Genomic DNA, 23,486 nt, shown 5'->3' on the forward strand with positions numbered 1-23,486 from the left:
AAGTGTCCCCAAGGACACTGGGGTAAGCTACCTTTCCTCAGGGCTCTTTAATGGAAAAACCTCTCTATTCATGTCTGGTGCTGAAAACGACCAAGAAGCTGTACAGTGGACAAGGAAGAATAACACCACATTTATTGGGAGAGCAAACTCTGGAAGGCTATTGAGAGGGCCCAAAATGGGGAAAATCTTGTGCTTGAGACTGAGCTGAGAATCAGGAGGGCACAGGGGGAGTGCACAGGCTCATCTGCAGTACCCGCAGTGCTTTGGGTTTGCCCAGCCCGGGGAGCAACCTCTCTCCCATGGGCCTTGAGATAGGTCTGTGCATGGTCTGTGCAGCAAGGCCAGGTTCAGCAGCATGACCCTTAAACTTGCTGTGTGCTAGCAACAGGCTCCTGAGAGCCCAGGTCAGATACTGTGCTTTAAATCAGCCCCATACAAGCATCTAAGCCTACACAGGCAACCTGTGTGTGGTTTGTGCTCCAGAGTAAAGCTCAGAGTAGACAGAAAACCCTGGCAAGCCTCTCAGCAATTTAAGGCCATCCTCCACTCTGTGATCCTGCCACAGAGAAGCAAATAATTTGTGACTGTCACCATCGTTAAGAAATAAGTAGCGTTTTATTGTGGAGACTGCTACGCAGAGTTTCCTGTTGGCCAGCAACCAAGGGGTTGCTTCCTCTTGGTAACATCTCCGAGTGCTCCCCGTGAGCTTGGCTCTCCTACTCTGTTTTATGGAGATTTCCAGCAGACACAATGACACCGATCCATCTGTCATAACCCTTCACCTCTCGTGCCGTCAGAGAACTGCCCTGGGGAAATGGGGCCGAGACGTGTCTATGTGTACGAGCATGTGGATATGCGTGCGCCTGCGCACACAGTTGTGTTTATTTTATGTTGCATATAGAAGAAAAGAGGATTATTTATGTTCTAATCATGATGTGTTCCCTGAGAAAAATACTTTCTGCTCTGATTTATTGCTCTCTTTAGGCCTGCCCTCAAGCATTGTTCTTGTATTTGCAGCCTGTCACATTTTTTCCATTTGGAAATGGAAATCTAAATGCAATGGCATATTTAATGAAAAAAACAATAGTTACTTGGAGGGAAGGAAGTTTCACTTCTCTGTTTTCCTATGTTTTTATGTTATTTTTTCTTTCTCCCTTCTTTCCTCTTACTCTTTCTTCCATCTTTGCTTTTACTCATTCTCTTCTTTTATCATTGAAAAAGAGAGGAAAAATAGCATCTGGAGGAAAGGCAGGAACAATATTTCTTCTTATTTTTGGTTAAGACATTCGAAAAGTTCAAAAGGTTTTACCTAGAAAAAGTCCACCCTGAAAAGTACCTGTCAGTTTCTGGTTAGCACTGTTGTACTGTTAATCCAAACTATTCAGCCAAAAAATCTATGTAAATTAAAAATGCCTGTGGACTATATGGAGTCAGCATTTATTGGTGACTAGAGAAGAAATGCCATTTTTACTAACGTCGCATTGCTTTACAAAGTTTACAGAAGTGGCCTTAGAGCTTCGTTTTCTTTTTATCTCACCTGAAAAAGAGAGATTTCCCCCCCCCTTCTTTTGCTTGAGGATTTCTCAGAGGATCAAAGAAATCAAATTAGTTTTGTAGGCTGCATTGAGAAGATACAGGATAATGTAGATCTTTAACCAACTGAGCTTTTCTCCCATGTGTTTCTCAGGAGTTTTGACCCAAAGAATCTCAGAAAATTTTTATGTGGTCTGTATAAATATTCTTTTAAAATATTTTTTTAATCTTTCCCCCTCACTCCATTTTTAATTCTCCTGAGGAGCTCAGGATTCCTTTCTGTTTGTGGCATGAAATCCCTTTGGCTTTACTGCCTACATGGCAAAAGGAGCAAGAACAAAGCAAGAGATTATGAAAAAAACCCCAATAAAATAATGAAATTTATTTTTTTTTAAAAAAGCTTATCCATCAGTATGCCATAAGAAGACAAAAAATACAAAAACATACACTTTATTTTTCCTCTCTTACAGGTCACATCTATTAAGCAAGAGAAAATCCTGTGCTATTCTATTTATTTTCTAAGCTGGATGCACACACTGCTCCGGCTGAAGCCTCCAGGGATGTTGTCTCCAAACGAATGCTGCCATTAAAGTGTTGGCAGGAGGTCCTTTAGGAAAAGAGAAAAACAGTTTTGGTGGGGGTTGGGTAGGGAAAGTAACTAATAACTAAATCTGAAAGTACAGCTGGGTGCTCTTAAATTAGAAATCTTTAGGAGGTCTCCCACACATCCCTGTAAGATTTCAAGTTTCCCGAAGAGTGTTTTGAGCTGTGCATTGCTGCAGATATGCTTCACCTCCTCCACCTCTCTATCTGTTTCTTGCTAAGCTTCTCTATAGCTGTAAGCCTCTTTGGGTTAACTCCCCAATGTCTCTCTGGGCAGGTCTCACTGCTCTTCTCTCTCTCCTTCCAGTTTTCTTAGTTCCTCAGTTTGGTTTCAATCCCATATCTCAGCTGCTCAAGGGGAAAGAAAATTAGCTCAGTGGATTTCTCTCCTTCTCCATCAGCTGCCCCTATTATATATCTCATTAAGGAAAAAAAAGCTGATCCAGATGTACAACTAAAACAACACATTTTTTTCTTAGACATTTTCTCACATCACTCTTCCCTCCAGGTAATTTTATTGTTATTTTACCATACAAGTAGAAGGCAATTTTCCTGCATACAGTGTTGCTTGGCCCTGAACCTTGTGGGTTGTCAATTTTTCCCTGCAGCTGAAAATAATTTATCAGAAAATATGGTCATATTCCGTTCTGAGAGGACAGGCACAGTATTTGAGTATTCCCAAAGACTAGTCCACAGAGGCTGTGTTTTGCAAAGACGTCTTCATGCATCTACCTGTGTCTTAGGCACACATAATTTATATGCATGTAAGCAACTTGATTATCATGCCACAAGGGTGGGCAGTTTTTCCAGAGTAAGTGATTAGTTGAGTATATTGTTAGAGATAATGAAGGAAACAAAGTAGTTCCTCTCTTGCTTGACAGTGCACAAAGCCAATTTCTTGCAAAAGGGGAATATCCAGAATACCTGTAACAGTTCCTGTGCAGACTTTGAGGTTGCTACACACAGGGAATTACTATTACCGTCTTTAGGAGGAGGAAAAGAATAACTATCAATTACTATTCTCCAATACCTTCCCTGTTAAGGCTAAAATTAATCTTGATTTGAAACTAAAATAAAGCAGAACTCTTGTCGGGCTTGTTATTGTGAAAGATCCTCAGAAATTAGGTGCTTTGGGTTAAAGGCCTCTAGAGGTCACCAGAACCTAATTAATAAGCATTGCTAAACCCATCTGTGAAGTGTAAATTGCTTTGTTTTGATTGGGACTTTCCACCTCTGCAGCTCTGGATCTTCCCTCTCGCAAGAAATCCAGACTGTCATTAGATGGCAAATACCATGAAATGCTTGCAAATCCATACCCGCCCGGAGAGGCTTGGCTATACAGAAATCAACTCTCTTTTGTGTACAAAAGCAGTGTCACCTCATTGGCATCTTTTCCTCTGCGCACAGTTCCAGTCTTACCTGCGTGCTTCTGCGATAAAACCTGCCCTGGCACAGCTTGAGTCTCTTGTGCCCCATGGGCAATGGCTTTGCCACACCTTTGTAAGCCCTGTGAATGCTGTGAGTATTACCAAAGGGAGGGGGATGCCAGTTCTTTCTCTTGTGCTGACACATGAAAGCAGTAACTCAAAGGTAGTGCGCAGGCTGATTGTGCAGATTAGGTAACTGGCAAGGATTTTTCTATGTATATATTTTCTATGTATATATTTTCACCTTGCAAATTATGATCTGCAGACATGAGAAACCCGTGTAAACCCGTGTAAAGAGTAAGGTTTCTTTTCAGGTCCTATATCTATAGGGCAGGTTTAAAGAGAAGCTACAATTTAACTATGATTAAGTGGTTGTCATGAGCCTAGAGACCTCATCTGCTTCATGCGAGAAGAGAAGGGAAAGCGCAAGTAATTTTCCTGGAGCTCCCTCCAGGGTTTAAGAATGAGACAGGCTGGGGACGAGGGAGCTGGGTACAGACAGCTGAGGGAGAACATTTATTTCAAGACCACAAACAGAAGCTGGTCCTTTCAGAAGAAGCTCCTCTGAAGAGAGCAAAGATACTTATTTGGGGAGCAGTCGCTGGAGTGGAGGCCTGTGGTGTCTCAGCAGAGATTATCATCTCCTCTGAGAAACCAAAAGAGTTGAAAACAGACAAGGGACCTGTGCCTCTCCAGAATGCTGAGGGTGCCAGCAGGGAAGAGGGGAGGGCTACTGTGAGGGAATCCTCACAAAGGGCTCCTTTGCTTTTAGATACAGGATTCTGCAGGCTCAGGACATTTCCTCTAAGTTCAGGGAGTTTTTCTGGCTGCACAGCAGGAAATTAGTCTTGGCCTCTTCAACAGTCTGTCTGCTAGCTCCTTTCCATGGAACCTCCTTTGCTTCAGTTTCAGCAGGTGGCTTGCACCCCTTGTGCCCTGCCCTGGGAGCAGCAGCCCGCGGTAATAGGATCACCCTGAGTGTTTGCTGGAGATTAGCAGGTATGTTATTTTTGCAAACTGGAACTGTGACACTGCAGCCTGGCTAGAGTCCATGTGTCAGTTCCTGACCCCGTGCAAAGCCCCAGAGAGGTCAGCAAGACCATGAAAAGAGGCATGTGCCCACCTGAAGGAGGTCAGGATTATTTGTATTGTAGCATTGAGTTAGGGGCTTCCCTTCTCAGTTCCCTTCTCAAGGCTGGTTCTTCCCCCTCTCCAAACAGCAATCTCATCAAATTTTCGCAGTAGCTGCCATCTGTCGCAAGCAGAACACCACCCCTTTTGCTATTTACAGTGCAATTAACCTTTAGCAAATTAGCCTGGGAGTGCCAAGAAAGGATTAATTAAGGCAACACACCTTTGACTTGTTCCCACCGTGCACACAGTGCGCTGTGTTTGCAGCAGCATACCCACAACTCCACCAAAAACTGCCCAGAATCACGGAGGTACTTTTTTACCTGTTTCTGCATTATCTCAGCAAATTTGTTAGGCGTGGGGAGATGCATGAGGGAGGGCTCCAACAGACCCATGGAGATAGTTATAGTTATGGTGATGTAAGACCTGGCCTTTCCCAGCAGCAGGGGTGGATTGCTGGATGTTACTGCCCTGGTAGCAAGTAAGTGGGGCTGTGCCTCAGCCACCTAAGCTCAGTTTTGTAGTTTAAGCAGTCAAAGAAGGCATTTGCTGCCAAAATATCAGGCTGTGATATACAGCAGCTGTGGGTTTGCAAACATACCCTATTTTGCCTCACACTGTCAGATTTCCATGCAGATTCCTGTGCACATATCTGGCTTCCCAAGACCCTTAGACCTCAACCCTTGTACGGCAAAACTGACCCGTGCACATGTGCAGGACATGCCCAGGTTATCCAGATGTCCCTGTGCTTGCTGCCAGGCCTCAGAGGACCCTCAGGCAGAGAAGCCGGTTCCTCCAGCTCCAGCACAGCCTGAGTTCTGGTGGGAAAACAGGCATTGGCTGGGGAAATCCAGCATGCTGGCCCAGCCTCTGCTTCTCTTCCCACACAGCTGTAACTCCTGGCAGAGAGGCAGGGCAGCCGATAAAGGCAGTAACATCTTAAGCCAAAGCAGCTGCAGTCACCATGGTGAGTTGATGTCCTGAAGGCCAAAATCTCAGGACTCGAAGCTGCACTAGAGAACAGTTGCCGCCCAGCAGTGCTGCTGCTAGGCTCTGCCAGGTGATACCTATATCGGTGGAAAATGCTTTTGTTGTGCTATCTGTACCCCATGTCTCACGTTGTGTTGTCCAGCATGGGCTTGTTCTGCTGTACGTCTGACAATGCCCCTCCTCCTCATGCAGCGAAATCCCCTGTGGATGGAGACTCAACATCACCCCACGGAACAGGAGTTTATAAGCAGCAGGAACAGCCTCATTTCAAACCGCAGCGCCACCTCTGCCCTCCTAAAAGTTTAACAGAATAATGATCGTTAGTAGTGCCCAACATTCCTTTTTCTTCGGCACCAAGATTTGAGAGGTACCATACATAGCCACATTGTTCTGATGAACCCCTGACGGTATTTTTTTTAATTGTCATCAGGTGTAAACTACTTTCTCACATTTCTCTGGATCCATGACATTTTGATGGCATAGCAAAACAAAATATTTAACCTCATTGTGAGTTCAATCGGTGCTCGGCTGGGTCAGGGAACATAATTGCCATTACTACTTGATGATGAATTTAGCCCACATTGTCTCTTACAGCAGGAGAAATCAATTACAAAGCTAAGTCATCACTGACACAGCTGTCGTTTGTTTGCATATCTTCTCTGATTCCCAAACTCCATCAAGGCTAGAAAACCTGTGAGGCTTTCAGAGTTTTGCATCCAGGAGTGTACCCTAAGGAAATTATTAGCACTGACAGAGATGAGACATAGATGCAGAGCGTTCCCAGCCTCTGCCTGTTTTTTCTCTAATGGAAAAACACTTAAGAGCCAGTTTGAATGATAACAGCACTGGAATCCTGGGCACAAAGCATGCAGAGGGAAGCATAAACACAGCCTGAGGTGGTACAAATAGGTAATAACCATTCAACATTACTGGCATGAAAGGTTGAAACAGCATCTCTTGCAGTGGTGAACCCTGACACAAGATGAATGTTTCTAACAATATTTAAAACATCCAAAAAGCAGGTAGGGAGGAGCAAGGGGTTATTTTGGTTTTTAGCCTTACTCTGTGTTGCAGCAATACCTTAGCATCGAGGTGGCTGACCAAGCTCACAACATAACAGAGGTTTCAGCTTTACAGATGGTGACAGTAGTATGGAAGACTGCATCGTGAATTAAGTAATAATAACATGAATATGAAGCAGAGTTGATACAGGATAATAAAACAAATGAGTGTACTAAATCATTACACAACTACTTGTCTTCTTATATGACCGATTATTAAGCCCTTTAATTAATTCGCTACAATGAGCATGAAAGAGGAGTGACCAAGGTAATTTGCGGGATATATGGACATAATTTGGAAAGTCAGCTAGTTCCTTAGGGCTCTGATTCTTGTCAGATATAGTAGGAAAATCTAACGATGCTCCTGCCCACCCAGCTGAAGCCAACAGGGACCATATATCAGAGTCTCCAGCTATTCACACTCAATGTAAACCAAAATAAGAGGCAGTTTGTTGTAATACATCGAGCTGCAGTATGTCAAACGAGGCTCAGGCTGCAAAGCTGGCACACCGGCTGTTTGCGGCAGGGACAGTAGCTTCCAGCAGATGGGCAGAAGGGGCAACTGGCTGTGCTGATCTAATACCTGTAGTGGCTAAATCTGACAAGGACCATGACTGAGCTCTTAGTATTGGGATTTTTTGCCTGTAATGAGGGGGGTGACTTGCATTTGTCCTGGGGAGACCAATGTGGGAAAGCTTATTTAACAAGAAATGGTGGATATTTAGGTTCTTCTCAGTTCAAGGCAAGGAAAGCAATTGCATCTATGGGACTATACTAACGAACTTTTCCTAACTTCCCATGAGTCTATCTAAAGTCAAATAGTCTGTTTGTAGTGACCTCTTTGGGAAGAAGGGCCTCTGATGCTGAAAACCTGGTAGACTGTTGAAGAAGTGAAGGCACTTTTCATTTCCCCTTCCAGGGTGTAGCACGAGTTGATTAGGAACTTGAAGATGATTACCTCTGCTTTGCATTCTATCTCAGTTATGTTTTAATTAATATTGACAAAAACCCGGTGAAAGCAGCTTAAAGTGGGTAATAACCTACTTTAATAATCTTCAGCTAATTCCTGGTCTGAAATCTGCAGTGGTTAAAGTGCACAATATAAAATCTTAAAAAAAAGTAAGTATAATCAGTCAAGAATCCTCTTCCTGCAAACAGCATATTTGGTCCAGCTAAGAAAAGTTTGGGCATGACAGTGTATTTCAGGAATGGCTCTTGGCTGGGGAGCTTTGCTGTTTATGCCAGGTCTCCAGGTCACAGACTATCAGCCCTCTCAGTTTTAAAAGAGTATTTGCTTCAAAAAAATCTGAAGAGTCATAGAATAGTTTGGGCTTGAAAGGACCTTAAAGATACTGTAGTTCCAACCCCCCTGCCATGGACAGGGACACCTCCCACTGGATCAGGTTGCTCAAAACCTCATCCAGTCTGGCCTTGAACCCCTCCAGGGATGGGGCAGCCTTGAAGTCCTTGGGCCACCTGTGCCAGTGCCTCACCACCCTCACACTAGAATATTTCTTCCTAATATCTAATCTCAGTCTCCCCTCTTTCAGTTTAAAACCATTACCTCTCATCCTATCACTGCACTCCCTGATAAAGAGCCCCTCTCTGTAGCCCCCTTTAAGTACTGGAAGGTTGCTATAAGGTCTCCCCAGAGCCTTCTCTTCTCCAGGCTGAACAACCCCAGCTCTCTTAATACAAGTAGTTACTATTACAAAAAGCGGAATATTTTTGATTCGAGATAGAGTTAAGTTTCATCCAAGTAACTGTGTTCTTTGAAAGTTAAACAGAATGTCCGTCTGATAGCATGTTTTCTTTAGAACTGTTTTCCAGACACTGGTCATTCATTAGAGATGATAACATCTTGTGTTCAGTGTGATCTGTGCTGAACAGACATCTCTTCTTTTGTAATCATAGAATAGTTTGGGTTGGAAGGGACCTTATCAGTTCCAACCCCCGTGCAACAGGCAGGGACACCTCCCACCAGCCCAGGCTGCCCTAGGCCCCATCCAACCTGGCCTTGAACGTCCCCAGGGATGGGGCAGCCACAGCTTCCCTGGGCAACCTGTGCTAGGGCCTCACCACCCTCATGGTGAAGAATTTCTTCTTTATGTCTAGTCCAAATCTGCCCCTCTCCAGTTTATACCCACTGCCCCTAGTCCTATCACTACAAGCCTTTGTAAACAGCCCCTCCCCAGCTTTCTTGTAGCTCCTTCAGGTACTGGAAGACCACTATAAGATCTCCTCAGAGCCTTCTCTTCCCCAGGCTGAACAAGCCCAACTCTCCCAGCCCGTCCTCGTATGGGAGGCGCTCCAGCACCTCTCTTTGCAGCCTCTCCCCGTCTCACATGCAAGGTCAGACAGAGAGATGGAGCCAGCTCCAAATCAGCAAGAGGTTTAATGGTTGTAAAGTTCACAGTAACATTAAAATCAATCCTTGGAAAGTAACAGAATAGGCCTAAGATTTCTGGGAGGATTTATCCATATGCGTTTAAGTGGGAAATTCATCCCGTCCCAGCTCTCGTCTCGCTGCGCAGGATCGGTGGGGACCGCTCCCTGGCGTTGCTCAGCCCTGGCAGAGTTCTGCTCGCTTCCCAACACTCCAAACCGAGCCCTGGGGGGTTGATTTGCCGGCATTCCCGCTGTCCCTCCCAGCTCCAGCTCCTTCGGAGCAGCCAAGCCCTGCGTGACGCTGCGGGGGCCGCTCGCTTCCCCGGAACCCAAACCCCGGGATGCGCGGAGCCGCCGGGAAGAGCCCCGAGACACCGCCTCGACGCGGTCACTGACGTCACAGCGGCGCGACAGCCGCCCCTCCGCCCCGCCCCGGAAGGGCCTCGGCGCGGCGCTGACGTTTCCGCTTCCTTCTTTCCCAGCCGGCCCCGAGCAGGAGGTAGCGGAGTGGCCGCCGCGTCTCCCCCTCCCTAGGCCTCAATCCGCCGCCATCCGCGCCGGGAACGGGGAAACCGGGGCGAGGAGAGAGGGGAGGGAACCGGGGAAGGGGGAGGGAGGGAACCGGGGAAGGGGGAGGGAGGGAGAAGCAAAGGAGGGAGGGGGACGGATGGAGCGGGTGGGAGGGGGAAGGAAAGGAGGAAGGAAGGAACGAACGAAGGGAGAAAGGAGGGAGGGGAAAAAGGAAGCAGGGAGAGGAGGAAGGAGAGAAGGAGGACAGAAAGAAGGAGGAAGGCGTGAAAAGAGGAAGAAAGGAAGGGGGAAAGAGGGAGAAGGGAAGGGGTCAGAGAGGAGAAGGTGATGGAGGGAGGAGGAGGAAGGGAGGGAGAAAGGGGAAAGAGGGAGGAAGTAGGGAAAGAGGGAGTAGGAAGAAGTGGGGAGGTGTAGTAGGTCCGCTTGGTCCGTCTCCTCTGTCCTTCTGTCCCCTTGGTTGGTCAGTGTGGTGCTGACCCTGCTCTGCCCGCAGGGCACCATGGGCCGTGTCATCCGAGGCCAGAGGAAAGGCGCGGGCTCCGTCTTCCGTGCCCATGTGAAGCACCGAAAGGGCCCAGCCAAGCTGCGCGCCGTCGACTTCGCTGAGAGGCACGGCTACATCAAGGGCATCGTCAAGGTAGGAGCATCCCGGTCACAGAGTGCTGGGGGTCCTGAGGAGCTCGGCGCCTCTGCAAGTGCGCTGAAGCCTCATCAGCTGCACTTGAGCTAGTCGTGTTCCTTGTTCAGGGCTGTTGTGCTTTGTCAAATAACTCATCATCCTTGGAAGCTACTTTGGACGTATGACAGCATGTAAATGGAGAAGCTGGTAGCATGGAGATAGCGGTATGGTCTGGTGATAGAGCTTCACTACTGTAGGAATATCAGTGTGCTTTGATAGTGGCTAAGAACTCAATACCTCACAAAACGTGGGCAGGGAGAGTCTTCCCTGTAGTTGATCACATCTTTTAAAAAGAAAAACAGCACTTTATAAAGACTGAAGTGCTGTCCACTGTCTTAGCAGTGGGAGCAGGGCAGCGCTCTTATTTGGGGTACAGCACAGTGTCTAGGTGTGCTGTAGGTATTTACTGTCAAAGTCATCAACATGCAGAAAACGGTGCCACCAGGTACCTAGCTTGGTGCTCTGGACATCTGGTTGTCCCTCAGCCTTTTAGAGCAAGGTCATCTGCAGGTGGTGGAAAGAAGTTTCTTCGTGCTCCCCATAATTGAGTTTGATGATGAAAAGTAGGTAGGTAGGTTTTACTTTAATTTATGTAACACCTGGGGGAGACAGGGTGCCTGGAAGGTGGAAAATAGCAGACACTGGGCACCGCCAGCATCTGAGCTTTCCTAGAAAATAGACACCTCTTCAGTCACATAGTTGCGGTCTGAAAATATGGTTGTGTATTGGAATCTCAGTGTGCTTCAGGATCAGAATTGACATATTTTTCCAAGGGAAAATAAAACAATAAGTGTGCTTCCTCATTTAGGGGCATATAGAATTTCGTTGTACTTTATGTCAGGTGGATAGAAACACTTCCATTTTAAGAAAACGCTTTTCAGAAGTTGCTGCTTGTGTCTTTGCCCAGAGGTGATTGGACAGCTAGCAAAAGTGAATTTCTTAGTACGGAGAGATCTGGTACCTGTGGAATGTCATGAATAAAACAGCTCAGACGCAATTAGTTTCAAGCAGCGTATTTATCCAGAGTCACTATTTTGTGATAACAGATACTTGGGGTTGTGTTCTTACAAATGTGAATCTTCAGCTCGTTCACGTGAGCAGAAGTCAAGATCCCTCTGAGAGGAGAGGCGAGATCCTGATGTGAATTACCTCAGTAGTAATCATCTCCAGTTTTTCTAGTTCTTAGGTTTCTACAGAACCCATGACAAATGCTGTATTCTGTTCTAAAGCCCATCTGTGTTCCAACAGGACATCATTCATGATCCTGGCCGAGGTGCTCCCCTAGCCAAGATTGCCTTCCGCGACCCGTACAGGTTTAAGAAAAGAACTGAGCTTTTCATTGCTGCTGAGGGCATTCATACTGGTCAGTTCGTTTACTGCGGCAAGAAAGGTGAGTGAAGATGCGAAGTGTGTTGCCTGAGCAGTTTCAGAAGGCTAAAGCAGGTGTCATCTGAATAAGTGAAGTTCAGGTTGTTTAAGTGCAGTTGGGAGCCATCACAAAGTGGCACCTCCTGCTGCCTTCAAGCAAACCTAGTTTTCCTTCTTGGAGACAGCAGTCTCCTCATGCAGCCTGCTTTGATTGACAAGTCTTAACTGCAGTTCTTGCCAAGTGTTGGGATTGCTTTTCTCTTACACTGAACACGAAACTTGTGTTTAAACTCAAACTGTATGAACTGGCCCTGCCAGCATTTGTGCAGTGCCCTGCTGTGCAGAGAGGGCCGCGTTATATAGAATTGTAGCTCAAGTACAGGAGCCTGAAGGAAGCTGTTGATGCTCTGATTGCTCTTCACAGCTCAGCTAAACATTGGCAATGTTCTGCCTGTTGGCACCATGCCGGAAGGCACCATCGTGTGCTGCCTCGAGGAGAAACCTGGTGACCGTGGAAAGCTGGCCCGTGCTTCTGGAAACTATGCCACCGTTATCTCTCATAACCCTGAAACCAAGAAAACCAGAGTGAAGCTGCCTTCTGGCTCCAAGAAAGTGATTTCTTCTGCAAATAGAGCTATTGTGGGTAAGGAGTGGCAACTAGGAACTTCTTTTGTCCCTGGGTTTACCTGCTGCTTAAGCAGATTTGCAGACAGGGCCCCCGTTCCTAATACAGTCTAGAAAACTGCATCATTTACAGGCTGGACCCAGGGTTATGCACAGGAATAGTCTGTGCACAGGTGCCTAACTTGTCTGTTACATCTGTGTTACCTGTGGTAATGGGAACTTAAACTTTGAGAAAGTTTGACCCGGTGAGAGGGCAGTAAAATACATGTTAATTGTCTTCAGGCTGTAATGGAGTCGCTCAGCCTGTAAAATCCACAGTCCTCTGAGAAAAACTGCAGAAAATAGTGTTGATGGTTCAGCACCTTTGATACAGCAGTGGAGGCTGTAGGTGCAGGGCCAAAGGTCTGTGGTGGGTGTCCTCAGCTGGGTATGAAGTACTGTGGAGGGTCTGACAATGAATAAAAATATCATTTTTGAGGAGGAAATGTTTGACCAGGTTTGTTAAAATACTTGGCTGGCAGCTGTAGTTGGGTTTTGACATTTTGATGTCATTCCAGGCAAGCATTAAAGGTGGAAGGAGAGAGAATTGTTGGGCTCAAGCAGTTCTGCTGGTCCCGATAAGACACAAATTACCAAACATCCCTGCATCCAAACAGAAGACTGCAAAATTAATCATCTGTGGCCTGTTACTCCAGGAAAATTGATTAAATGAATAAGGGAATAACTCAAGTATTAGACTTCAAAGGGCTCTAAACTCCACTGAGCTCTTTCAAGTCATAGTTTCCTTATCTGTCACACTAACAAAACTTTCCTGAAGAAATTCTAGTAATAAAACTGGTACTGCTTTAGAAAATTGCCAAGATTAATCCTGCGTGGATGGATAGAAGAACAGTAATTGCAGTATGTGCCTCCTTGCAGGTGTCTTCATGTGTGGCTGGTAGCTTGAGCTTAATCTTATTCTTAGAACTTGGATTTATTAGGGGTCAGTCACTTTGCTCTTAAAACTGTTCCTTCTACACTCTTGTCCATTCCGTGTGTGTTACCACTCCTGTATTTCTTTCAGGAATTGTTGCTGGTGGAGGTCGTATTGACAAGCCCATCCTGAAGGCTGGCCGTGCCTATCACAAATACAAGGCAAAGAGAAACTGCTGGCCGCGTGTCCGTGGTGTGGCCATGAACGTGAGTCCATTTTCAGATAGAGTTTTCTTTTTCCTCTTTTACGGTTTGGAAAGGATTTGTTTGATAGGGGGAGGAGTCTGACCTCTACCTGGAAAAATAGCTTCCCACACTAATTAGTTAGCAATACTCGATAGTTACTGCACCGTCTGAAAAAAATCAGGCAGTTAAATTGATTTAAGGGCATGAGGAATGTATTGATTTTAAACATCATCACTAATTTATGTTGTTAATTACACTGACAATTCGATTTCCTTTCTCACAGCCTGTAGAACATCCCTTTGGTGGTGGTAACCATCAGCACATCGGGAAGCCTTCAACCATCAGGAGAGACGCTCCTGCTGGGCGCAAAGTTGGTCTCATTGCTGCCCGTCGCACGGGCAGACTGCGTGGAACAAAGACTGTGCAGGAAAAGGAGAACTAAGGATCCAGCGTGGAGGTTACAGAATAAATTTTTAAAACAGAGCTTGTGTGATGTTCCAGTTACCTGTTGCTCACATCTGCCTAAAATAGGGACAATATTCAGCTTCACCAGGGGAAAGTGGGAGTGGAGACAAAGGTTTTGTTCCCCTGCATTCAAAAGGAGGGATGCTTTCAGTCCGTAAGCTGGTGCTACAGGCTGGAATAATGCTTGGTGTACGTGCTTTTGTGCCTGGGTGTGATGTTAACGCTGGCCTAGTTACAGCCTTGCTTAGGCCTAACAAAGTGTTACAGATGGAGCGAGTAATCCCTTGCTTACCTGGTTTAACTTAGAAAACTGTGCACCCTTTAACCATTTCAGCTGAGTTCATAACTTGACTGCAGCCAGTATCTCAATGGTAGCAGGACACAGCAGAGGGAAGCAGTCGGGTCCAGGTTCTAAAAACCGAGTCTCTCACCTTATCATTCAATCTGTTACCGTTAACTGTGGCAGAGCTGGAAGTGCTACCGGAATAGATGTGGATTCCTCTGAGGGCTAGATGTTCCCAAACTTAGGAGTGATGATCGTTAGGAAGACACTACACGAAGAGATACAGAATGGAAAACCAGTTTTGCTCTTCAGGGCAAAGAGGTGCTTTCCCTTAAGGTGCAGGGTAGTTCACCTACAGGAACCAAAATATCCACGGATCCCGAAATGCCTGTGCTATATCTGCACATGTGAGTATGACAGCATATTAATAGGAATCCCATGGAATGCAGAGCAAGATAAATTATTTTCTATGTCTTTCCACAAAAATTAGTCCTGGGGCGAGATACAGTATTGAGAGGAAAAGAGCATCAAAAAACCCACCTTGAAGAAAGGAAATGGATTGCATTTGGGGAAAAATATAAAAAGCAATTTGACAAGTTTTCTTGCTTTTTATATGCCCCTAATACCATCAGAGTTGGTGACAGTTCACAGCTCATTTTTGCCACAAGCTTTTGATTATGTGCCTGTATTCTGCCATGGAGCTAAATTTAGGACTCCTCCCAAACAGTATGAGAACAATATTTAATGTTCAAATGACAACCATGATGAGAGCCAAGTTAAAAAAAGATTTGACAGTACATTGAATGCAGTAGAAGTTTCCTCAGCTGAGCGCTCTACTTTCAGGCTGTTGTTACAGTGAACTTCCAGAACAATTTGCATTCAGAGGACTCACAGAAACGATGGTTTCCAGTCACACTTGGATTAGTTGATGTGTGTTTCCTGGGGAACTGGGGAGGGTGGCACAAGAGCCACTAGCAGCCAGGGAGTCAGCCCTCAGCCTTGGTGGCATCGAGCCCAGCCCCTTGATGCCGGGTGGAGAGGCATAAAAGAAGCAGCTTCTTAGTGAAACTGGGTGTCCACAGCCAGGCTGCCAAAGCAGCCCCCAGGGCTAAATATAGAGGAGTAATACCAGAACTTGATTCTTTCCGAGGGAAAATCGCTCTTAAGAGACTTGAAATCCAGTAACAGGTTAACTTAAATTTTAAAAGCTGCAGTGATACTAGCGAGCGACCACAGCACAAGACAAACATTCTCCAGGGGGCAAAATGCTTCCCCCAGCACTAGCGTGGTGGGGGCTAAATATGTAAGCAAAGAAATGGGAGCGAAGAATGAATTAAACAAAGGGAATGACTGAAAAATCAGAGGCTCTATAGAAACCAATCAAATCATAGAATCACCAGGTTGGAAAAGACCCACCGGATCATAGAGTCCAACCATTCCTATCAGACACTAAACCATGCCCCTTAGCACCTCATCCACCCGTCCCTTAAACACCTCCAGGGAAGGTGAATCAACCATCTCCCTGGGCAGCCTGTTCCAGTGCCCAATGACCCTTTCCATGAAAAAATTTTTCCTAATATTCAGCCTAAACCTTCCCTGGTGGAGCTTGAGGCCATTCCCTCTTGTCCTGTCCCCTGTCACTTGGGAGAAGAAGCCAGCTCCCTCCTCTCTACAACCTCCTTTCAGGTAGTTGTAGAGAGCAATGAGGTCTCCCCTCAGCCTCCTCTTCTCCAGGCTAAACAGCCCCAGCTCTCTCAGCCGTTCCTCATAAGGCCTGTTCTCCAGTCCCTTCACCAGCTTTGTTGCTCTTCTCTGGACTCGCTCCAGAGCCTCAACATCCTTCTTGTGGTGAGAGGGTGAAAATGAAAAATTTTAATAAGCTGTAATAAGTTTTTCAAACTGAAGTTTGAACTTATCCCTCTGTTCCACGGTTTATCTTAACTCCAGCAGATCCCATAATAGGGGAAATTAAGAGAAGCAACAACATGACAAGGAAAGGATTAAAAAAAAAGGCCCAAAATATAAAAACACACTGCTGAGTTACTAACAAGGTTGCTTCAGCCACGGAGGAGCTGTAAAAGCACTGAATAGAAGATGAAAATGGGACTGAAGTTAAGGTCAGCTGCTGGCCCTCGTGTGGACTGAAAGGAGCATCAGCCTCCTCAGGCAGGGCAGGAGGTTCAGATGAACAGGGTAGCGGCTCCAGATTTTACACTGTGGAAATCAAACTAAGCAAGACAGGGACGCTACAAAGCAGCAGGCTGCCTTCCTTCGCCACCTCGGCTGGCAAGATCCTCAGTGTAGGCTCGTCACTTTCAAACAGCAGAAATGCGGTGCAGAGGTGGCAACATCAAGTGGGACAGCATTCAGTCCATCAGAGCAAGAGTGTTTCGTCACCGTGATCTGGCACATTGAGCCACAAGCTCTGGCTGGTGCTGGAATTGATGGGTGAGAGATCATACAGTGAAGTACACCAGTTGGAAACAGCCCCTCTTATCTCCTGCCTCGGTTGACATCACCTCCATCCTGCAGGACACAGGTGGCTGCTGTGACACAGCTCAGGTACCACTACAGTCATAAAGTGACAACAGAAGAAATCAGAACTTGAGCATCCCCCTCTCGCACCCTTCCCCTGGGCCTGCACAAGGCACCAGTTCCCCCCGGCAGCGAGTTCCTTCCACCCGTGTCTCCAAGCCCCCCTTTCAGTTGAGAAATTGCTGACCACAGATGCTGGGAAAGAGAACTGCTGTCCTGGTGGTGAAGTGGATGTATGTCTGAGCTCTTAGGTTTAACGGAGAAGCTTTAACACAAAACCACTTTCAAATGTACGTTAGCAAAATAAACACAAACCACATTCAATAGAAAACACACGGCATCCTCATGGAATCGTAGAACAGTTTGGGTTGGAAGGGACCTTAAAGATCAGCCAGTTCCACCCCCCTACCATGGGCACAGACACCTTCCATCAGACCAGGCTGCCCAAGGCCCCATCCAACCTGGCCATGAACACCTCCAGGGATGGGGCAGCCACAGCTTCCCTGGGCAACCTGTGCCAGAGCCTCACCACCCGCATGGTGAAGAAATTCTTCCTTATGTCTAGCCTAAATCTGCCCCTCTCCAGTTTATACCCATTCCCCGTGTCCTATCTCTACCTACCTTTGTAAATGGTCCCTCTCCAGCTTTCTTGTAGCCCTTTTTAGGTACTGGGAGGTCGCTACAAGATCTCCTCAGAGCCTTCTCTTCTTGAGGCTGAACAACCCCAACTCTCTCAGCCTGTCCTCGTATGGGAGGTGCTCCAGCCCTCTGATCATCCTTGTAGCCCTTCTCTGGGCCCGTTCCAACAGCTCCATATCCTTCTTATGTTGAGGATTCCAGAACTGGACACAGTACTCCAGATGAGGTCTCACAAGAGAGGAATAGAAGGGCAGAATCACCTCCCTCGCCCTGCTGGCCACGCTTCTTTTGATGCAGCCCAGGATACAGTTGGCCTTCTGGGCTGTGGGAACTCGTTGCTAGCTCGTATTAAGCTTCTCATCAATCAGCACGCCCAAGTCCTTCTCTGCAGGGCAGCTCTCAGTCCCCCATCCTGTACTGAAATCGGGGATTGCCCCAACCCAGGTACAGGATCTTGCACTTGGCCTTGTTGAACCTCATGAGGTTTGCACAGACCCACTTCTCCAGATTGTCCAGGTCCCTTCACACAGTCTTGTGTTTCTCCTACCCTCACACCTCATTGTATGCATTTATATTTGCTCCTAGTAATTATATTTTAGATTTATACCATATTCAGCAATCTCTTGCTCAAACCAGCTGTTCTTATCAGCATGACAGACTACAGAGTTGATTTGCTTCTATAGTTTATATCCAGGATGCTTACTTCACAGGTGACCGTTCAATTCCCCGCCCTAGTGGTGCTCAGAGGAAATGAGCCACTATGCATATTAGTTAAGCTTCAAAAACTGCAGCCAGGCTTATTACTAAAAAAATAATAATAAAAGAAATCTCCCATAACGATTATCATGGCTACAAGGACATCAGAAATCTTGAAATGAAGCAAACTCTGTTTTAAAGGAAAACGTTAAGTGTTTTTGCAGCAATTTCAGTGCAAATCTTGGTTTGACAAAAGGAAGAAAAGAAACAAAAATCCAACCTACCAGTGAAGCACTAAAAAGTCTTCCTTTAGAAGGGGGTCAAATTTCCACCTACTGAAAGACCAGACAGCATTTTCTTCATACTTTCTCAAAGGTGTGTTGTGAAACACCAGGTCCTAAGCACCAACATGGATCACAAATTCTTTCACCATAACATAACACCCTTGTTAACATCATTATCCCTTTGCCATCTACTGCTCCACCAACATCTCAAGTGGCCTGATCAGACAGTGCGCGATTCTAACTTGTGCTGAAACACAAAAAGCAGAAGCAAGACTTCATCCAAAGCTGGGTCAGGCTCAGCTCTCTGGTGATTTCCACACTGGCATCTCCCAGCACTACTGGGAGCCCTGGAAAGGAAACACCCTCGATAAATCACCCCGGGGGGGCATTTCTGGAGGATTCACAACCTGCTACGCACCAGTGTGGGGGGAAGAGGCACAAAGGGAGAGACAAGGAGAACATGTAAGGTAGAAAAAGGTCGGAGCAAATCCGTCCAGAGAGGTTTCGCATAAAGAGAGAAAAACTAACTTCAGCAAAAAAAATAGCGCTTGGTTATGTAGAAGTAACCAGGTGAGGATCCAAACCCAAACCAGCAGAAAAGCTTTGGGCCATGGTTTCACCTCATGTAAAAATCACAGGAACCCAAATTCTAAAGGGCTTCAGGGAGTCAGGAGATCAATAAATCATTACACGTTTCTCACTCCCCACAGAAGCTAAATTATTTTTTTTTTTTGTGGCTTTAACTATTTCTTAGAGAGAAACATGAGACCAGAACATATTGACAGGAGTCATTTTACAGGTGTGCCCCCTTGTTCAAAAGCTTTCTTCTCCCAATTAACAGCAACCCCCCCAACTGGTAATGGATACATATAAAACTTGTCTTGAATTCTTATTTTTGCTAACACGTCGACATCCAGAGAATTCACACACACGTCCCCTCAGACAGGTTTCATCAACGAAACAGAGCCATGATAAACTTGGGTGTTACCTGCTTCCACATATGCCTCGTTTAAATAGTTTTTCATTTAATGATAGTACTACAAACCCTCAGTAATTTGCCATTGGTTTGTGTTATCGTTCACACATCTTGAAAACCAGTGCCAAGATGCAAACCAGGGGTTTCTGTTAACTCTCCATTACACCCACTTTGAATTCATTTTACACAAAGCCCCTGGCTCTGGTGGAGCAGAGAGACTGGGTAATCGGCACCTTAGGGAAACACAGGGGTAACACCAGCGATGCCCCAGCCTGTATCTGCTTTTAACCATCAGAAAGGTGGAAGGACATCTGTCCCTGGAATAACCACTTGGTGCCTAGGAGAGGAAAGTGTAGTTAGAGAAGGCTTTGACCTTAGCAAGTGAGAAGGTGGAGTGACCCTCAGGTGCATTCCCACGCAGCCAACTCCTCCAGTGAATACAACGCAGCCAGTTTGGTCCTTATGTGCAATTATAGATTTGAAGGCAACAGAGAATCTGGCTATTCTCCCAAGTTGAGGACACCCCAGCTCTATTTCCCTGTCTTCATCGCAGCCAGTCTCTTCCGTTGACAACTTTGTCATATCATATTTTAATAAATTCAACACAAGAGTCCTCCACTAGCCCATTCTTCAGTTAAGTCCACATTTTATTTACGGTTTGCTGTTGGTACTTCAATCAGATTTATATATACATAATCTAAAACCTACATCAAAATCATGTTGACTGCTCTGAAGACCGAGAGAAGTGACACGATTGAAGTTTTCTTCCACAGCTATATGGTAAGTCTACATTCCCACAGCAGTTTTTTGGTTCAGGTTGCAGAAGTAGTCAGACAGCCAATGCCAGGTGTCTCTCAGACTCGGAGTGGGAGGGTTACAGTTCTCTTTCAGCATTTCAGTCTTAACACACAACCACAGTAGCAATCGGTAACATTTCTTTCTAAACACCTGGGTTATCTGCAGAATTCTGGCTTTTCACATTCTGGCATCTCCCCCTTTCTAACCCTTTGCTATGTCAACATAGCTAGAAACCAGGATACCTCCCTGCAGTTACATCGTTTGAACAACATGAGTTGTGAAAAGATTTTTTGCTACTTCACATTGGTAAGGAGGTAGCACGAGAGACTGAGTAGAAGCATTTTGTGAGTCCATGTGGTGCCACCTGAAAAACGCCAGTTCCTTCTTCTGGATGAAAATGTCCGCACCTAGAGTCATGTTTCGAAGGATTTAATCCATCCCCAGGGGGACACAGGGACCCCTCTGTGCCTGTCCATGTATTTCTGCGCCTGTATTGGCCTGACCCACAAGAAGCTGTCGTGCCGCTAAAGCCACTTACTGGCACACCAGCCTGCAGCGACTCGGCAATGAACATCAAGAGGTAGAAAGTATTATCAGAACAAGCACGCGAAGGCTCTCCCTCAGCCCACTCCCTGTCTTTATTTGCTCATAGGATTCAACTTCGTAGACAGATCTTAGAGGAGAAAACTTATACAAAATGCTCCTTATGCTAGTTCTTGCTAAAAATCAATTCTTCGGTCCTTGGTAAAGCCTGTGGTTCAGGCAGGTTCACTCACTCCACCAGTGAGCAGAGTGAGCCCAGGCAACGCATGCTCAGGCATTTCTGATTCCCAAGAGGTTTCACATAGCACGACCTCTTTCCCTTCCATTTCTGCTATTTCACCTGTTCTTAATCACACAGCAGGACAGGTAGATAGAACTTGTGAGTATCACTCAATCTTGAAGACCTAGTCTTCATGGTTCTAAGCTTCTGAATTTGTTTGCAGAAGGCTTTCTAAGGACTTTAAAGCACCTACCAGATATTTAAATACAATCAAGTATATTAAGAAGTGTCCAAGTTTTCAATTAGCCTTTTTCCCAAAGCAGTTTCCTGCAAGAGCTACCATTCTTATTCACTTGTAGAAACTACTCAAGATAGAAAAATGAAGCAAAACAAACAAAAAAATCCCCAATAAGTGACCAACTCCTTGAATTCAAGGTTGCCATCAGCAGCATGAAGCTTTCCTATCCCACATAAATTCTGAGAAGACTCAAGAGATGACAAAGCCTACTCGGTCAAGGCTGTGGCTGCTGCTTCCACACATGAAAAGGCTCCGGTTGGGAGCACTGGGCAGTCTGGCAAACATAGTTTTTTTGTAGCAGCTAACCACAAAACATCAGGCGTAGGTAGAAAAGGAGTTAAAAAGCTTAGCCTAGCAAGTGAAGGGATTTGATTCCAAGAAAATACAAAAATATTAACTAGAAAGTGATCCTGCCAATCCAGAGAGAGAAACTTTGTAAGAAAAAAATGGGAAGAAACAAACAGAAATTTAGAGGTGATAGACAAGAGCCAAGCAGCCAAGAACCAGTAAACAAAGCTACGGAAAAGACCAGTACCTTTAAAAGCTGCACCCACAGAGGTATCATTACAGAAAAGGAACAGAACTGCTCGCTTAATGGCTCAGGTGAAACCACGCTTGGAAAGTATTCATCCAGTCCCATCATTGCATGAGAACAGAAACAGCACATCACAACCACCAAAATGCAAGAAGAGGGAACCAGCTCGTATGGGGAAAAACAAACACACACTTTGCTCTGGTAAGGATTAAAGGGGAGAGAACTGCAAATGCATCAGGAAGCTGCAATCTGTGCAGCTAACGCTGCTTAGGGCAACATAAACCAAGCTACTAGAACAGCAGTTGTAAAGGAAGAATAAAAAAATAACATTATCAGACATTTTAAGTAGTTCAGAGGCAGAGAAGAAGGGAATGACCTTGTTTTCCTGCACTGGATGCTTTTCTATGGTTAGATTTTCTGTGAATTCATAGAACCTGATTTCTATTTTTTCCTGCTGTCTTTGTTATTCATCGTTAGCTCATTGTTAAAAACGAGAAGACATCTGCACGTAATTTTGAAGAATGACACTGTCATTTCAGAATTGTGCTGATATAATTAAGGCTATATTAAATTCTTCCAAGGAAACAGCCTGTAGGTCAGTTGTATTATCAAAAAGTGGCTTTAAGGAATTATAAAGCTAAAAAATACAGAGTTGAGTATTTAAAATCTGATGAAAAGCTAGCCCTTATTTAGGTGACTCTTTTTCTCCTTCAGAAACTATTTCTCCTGTGCTTGTTTTGATCTCATTGTCTGCAAATAAGTGTAAATAAACCAAGTAAGTTAAGTTTTTTGTGCCACCTACTGACTTATCTGTGTGGATTCCTGCAAAACATCACCAACTTCAACTCCTACGGTGCTGAAATCAACAGGGCTCATACAAATGCCACTGAAATCCACAGATACACCACAAGTTGCATTGGAAAAATCAGATGACAGGATTAAAATATCTGAATTGAGGTGCTGGAAGCTTTGTCAACACACTTCTGTAACAGCCTACCACAACAGACACCACGGAGGCAGGACCGAACATTTTCTCTTGTAAAAAAGGACAAAAGAATGGCTATTTTTGTAAAACAGTTAGTCTGAAAGATCTTCTTTTATACCTTAGAAAGACATTTATAGTACTAACCTTAAGAAGTTACACAGCGTAAAAAGTGACAGTGCTCAGACTGGGTTAAAGCCCTTCTAGTGCAGTAGAGCTGTCTAGTCTATCTCAGAGGGCAAGTCTAACTGAATGTATTAACATGACAGTCCCCAAAGACCAATAGTTACACCCTGGAACAGCACAGAGGGCACAAGGAGTGTTGCTTGTGCTGCTGCTGCACAGAGATCTTCACTGCACTGGTGTAGACTGATTCTAGCTGCACGCTAGAGAGAAAATACACGAAGCTTTCAAGACCCATTTGCTTTTATCTTCCTCATGAGACCACTCGCAAGAGGAACAGAAATCATGCAGGATGTGGCTGGGTTTCTTTCACCTTGTTCACTGTAGTATCACTGGTTCCTACTTCTCCACCAGAAAGCCTCTAGTTTTGCTCTAGATAGAAGGCAGGTTTAGACTTTATTCCCAAGACCTCTTGGCTGTGAGAAAAATGATACTGTGAACATGATGGAGAACACAGAAGGCAGTAAGACAGGGAGCCAAAATTACTGTTGTCCTGATTACACTGTGCTGGAACAGGGCCACAAGTGGGAAATTCCCACTTGTCTTAAGAAATACA

The 23,486-nt window shown here is 45.4% G+C and overlaps 1 protein-coding gene across 1 annotated transcript; it reads left to right on the forward strand.

Annotated features, from left to right (window-relative positions):
- Nucleotides 1-10,124: 10,124 nt before the first annotated feature.
- Nucleotides 10,125-13,976, forward strand: RPL8 (ribosomal protein L8). The gene is made up of 5 exons (XM_069872870.1): nucleotides 10,125-10,301; nucleotides 11,592-11,733; nucleotides 12,136-12,354; nucleotides 13,399-13,514; nucleotides 13,777-13,976. Exons 1-5 carry the CDS (start codon nucleotides 10,164-10,166, stop codon nucleotides 13,933-13,935), a joined length of 774 nt encoding a protein of 257 aa, XP_069728971.1. The 5' UTR covers nucleotides 10,125-10,163; the 3' UTR covers nucleotides 13,936-13,976.
- Nucleotides 13,977-23,486: the final 9,510 nt, after the last annotated feature.

This window comes from Phaenicophaeus curvirostris, chromosome 1 (assembly GCF_032191515.1).
Source record: "Phaenicophaeus curvirostris isolate KB17595 chromosome 1, BPBGC_Pcur_1.0, whole genome shotgun sequence".
NCBI lineage: Eukaryota > Metazoa > Chordata > Aves > Cuculiformes > Cuculidae > Phaenicophaeus > Phaenicophaeus curvirostris.

Excerpts from the sequence above, each read along its gene's own strand:
- RPL8 (XM_069872870.1), top strand. The coding sequence starts at position 10,164 with ATGGGCCGTGTCATCCGAGGCCAGAGGAAAGGCGCGGGCTCCGTCTTC. Across the intron at positions 10,302-11,591 it reads ACATCAAGGGCATCGTCAAG|GACATCATTCATGATCCTGG; the intron begins GTAGGAGCATCC and ends GTGTTCCAACAG. Across the intron at positions 12,355-13,398 it reads TGCAAATAGAGCTATTGTGG|GAATTGTTGCTGGTGGAGGT; the intron begins GTAAGGAGTGGC and ends TATTTCTTTCAG.